The sequence below is a fragment of the Lactuca serriola genome, chromosome 7 (genome assembly GCF_051521515.1).
Source record: "Lactuca serriola cultivar US96UC23 chromosome 7, Lser_US96UC23_V15, whole genome shotgun sequence".
In the NCBI taxonomy this organism is placed as follows: domain Eukaryota; kingdom Viridiplantae; phylum Streptophyta; class Magnoliopsida; order Asterales; family Asteraceae; genus Lactuca; species Lactuca serriola.
Genome location: NC_136414.1, coordinates 34821478 through 34824676, shown reverse-complemented (window position 1 = coordinate 34824676; position 3199 = coordinate 34821478). Strand labels below are relative to the sequence as shown.

The window sequence follows — 3199 nt, the reverse complement described above, 5'->3', positions numbered from 1 at the left end:
TGTTTTAGGACGTTGCTTTGCAAGCTTCTATCTTGTTTTCAATCTGTAAATTTCATCTGTAAGTTTTATGTTTATATTTATTGATAATGTTTCAATTTGATTTCTATAATATATATTCAAAATTATACTGTTGTTTTACACAAGTTCTAACATATGTAACATTTAATCGATCGATAATTTGAATCCAAGTAAACTTTACAAAACGGAACAGGAAAAAAAAAGATGAAAAAGCTTCACGATTACTAAAATGCCTAGACATGAATTAAAAGCATCACAACTCACTTGACCTCATTACCTTTAGGACCATGATCATGCAAGAGCACCTACTTCCCTGTGTCCACTTTCAACAGAATCACCTTACTGCCACTAACGAAGTCCAGATGGAATCTTAAGCCTTGATATTTGGTGGGAAAATGAAACCTTTAGCTTCCAAAAGCTTATGAATCTACAAGTATGAAGACAACAAAAGCAATATTATATTAGGATCATTGATTTGATGAGAAAACAATATATAGAAGGATACTTGAAACAAGTTTATCAAAAGATAATCAATAAGTACTACTGCTATAGTACTGCAACTAATGATCATATGAATTTTACAAAGACATAAATTGTGAAAGCAAAAAAATATTATACGTAAGAAGAGAAGCCCTCAATTCTAAGCTCCTTGACATGGCGGAGATTTACTATAAATTCTTTAAGCATCTCTCCTCCCACTTTTGCTTCTTCTTCAGGCCTTGGTTGAAAATCCCCAAAGTTAAAATAATCTAATTTAGCTTTGACTAAAGAAGACACATTTAGCAACAAAAGCATCCGTAACCACAGATCACCTTCGATTGTTAGTGATAAAATATTAGGAGCATTGATTTCAATGATATCAAAATACGAACCACCATTATACTTGTCCATATCCAAGTATCCGGAGAACACCAAGTTCTTGAGGCTCTTTGAAGTAATATCAAGCCGCTTATAACCATAACATTCACCCAACTCCAGAGTTTCCAATAGAGGACTCCCCGATAATATATTTTCAATCAAGTCTTCATCTAGTTTCCCATGGAAAACACACAAACTCCTAAGATTTTTCCAACTAATCGATCCTGTTGGATTAAACTTGCAGCCTAATAATCTCAGATCAGTAAAACATGAATTGATGAAAAAAATTTGATCTAACAGAACCGCAGCTTCACTTCCCGTACACCAAAACTCGAAGTTAAGCTCTTCAACGTTACAATTCATAGCATAACGAATCCAATTGTTGGCATGTGCTTCAAATCGCCGACAAATATTATATCGATTATGATAATGGTGACCATTGATGGTAAACACTTGGAATTTCTTGAGCTTCAATCCGCGAAATTTACTTAGGGTTTTGTCGACGAACGAAGAGAACTCCAACGGCGGATAATTATCATCTCTGAAAATCAGAGAAGGAACCCAAGTCCAAACATGTTTCCATCGCTTAGAGAGTGTATCTGTTCTAATGGCGTCTTTTGTGGTGGGTAAACGAGACAGGATTTCATGAAGCAGGCAATCTGGCAACGCACTGATTCGATCTTCTTTCCCCTCAGCTTTTGTAACGCCGTCTCTCATGATCTCAGTAACAACATTTTCATGATCGTTGGTTGAGTTCCCCTCTTCTTTCCTTGTTTCTAGTTGATGAAAAGGTTTTTGTTTTCTCCCAAACCCAGCGACAGTTGCAAAAACGTGATGTGTTCCGATCCAGATAGCACTTAATTTCCTTGCTAACTCAGACTCATCTTGCACCCTCAAGAATCTAACGAACGCGAACCGTTTCCCCAACTTAGATAACTTACGCGCCAAATAAACATCGGAAACAGTTCCAACTTCTCCACACATCTTCCACAGATCTTGGGATTCCATATTAGGAGGGAAATTAGTGATATACATCGACACTGCTTTCTCTTTGTTTCGTGTCCCATTCTTACCTGTATTTATTTTCCACTCCAAGTCGACTGATGAGTTTACTTTAGGTTTAAAAGAACCCATTCTATCGACGCTACCATGCACAGCAGTAACGCACTGATAATGATGCCGTATCCCCGAACCACCCTGAAAGTCCGACTTCCGGTGATATCAACAAAGTCGATGCGACTAGGGTTAGGGTTTGCCTAAGTCAGGTATTACATGGATTTATTAAAAATAAAAAGTTTAATATCAAAAACATTAAATATTTTATAAAATAACTGAAAAAAAATAAATAAATCAATGAATTTGTAACATTTATGTGAATTTGTTGTTTTTTTAATTTTTTAGCAAATGTTTACATATAATTAATCTTATTAAAATAATATTATTGAAATTCAAATATAAACCAACGAATACCATAAAAAATATATAATTCATATCATATTGATAATATTCAAAAATTGCAAGTCTAACTAAAATATAAAATATCAAAATTAAAGGAACATAAAATTACTAGATTAACAAACAAATAGATAATTTCGTATATGTTTTTCTAAATCAAAATATCATAATTTTTTTTAATGTAAATATCATATTTACAATTTTTAAACTTTGAAAATATTAAATTTATTTAAATCCTTAAATTCTCATTTTATAAAAATCTTGATTTTATTTTTCAAAAACATCAAATTTAGAGTCTTAATTAGAAGATCTTTTCGCCTTATTGTAACCATCACCACAAATTATTTACCATAATGACTTGAGAAAATACGATGTCGGATGAGCATGGGCTAAGATGTTGGATGGGAGAACATTGGTTGAGATGAGGACGATATCCCCGGAGATAGAGGACGACAAGAACATGTTGAGATGATGGATATTACTAGTATTTATGGAGAAGGCTTGTGTTTCATGTGTGTTTCAGTATCGGGACTTCAATAGCACGAAGCCCCCGACTTTCGAGGGAGTTCAGGACCCGATTGTAGCCATGAGGTGGCTGCTGATGTGCAAGGATGTTTTTTCACTTGCTCTTGCCATGCCGACCAGAAGGTTAGGTGTGATCTGAACCTCCTGAGGTCTGAAGCCAAGGATTGGTAGAGGCTCGCTACCAGTTCCTACTTTGCTGAACAGAGAGTTGCTGTGACTTGGAAGTAGTTCTTTGAGATGTTCCGTTCTCGTTATGTGTCGCTAGTGGAGAAGGAGAGATTGACCCAGAAGTACCTGAATTTAAGGCAGGGTGCTTAGTCGGTGACGGAGATCACCAAGATGT

The 3199-nt window shown here is 35.2% G+C and overlaps 1 protein-coding gene across 1 annotated transcript; it reads right to left on the bottom strand.

The window, feature by feature from the left end:
- Window positions 1–630: 630 nt before the first annotated feature.
- LOC145063874 (F-box protein At5g03100-like) lies at window positions 631–2215 on the bottom strand. Its single transcript, XM_079011443.1, has one exon. It carries the CDS (start codon window positions 2008–2010, stop codon window positions 631–633), a length of 1380 nt encoding a protein of 459 aa, XP_078867569.1. The 5' UTR covers window positions 2011–2215.
- Between the last annotated feature and the right edge of the window lie 984 nt (window positions 2216–3199).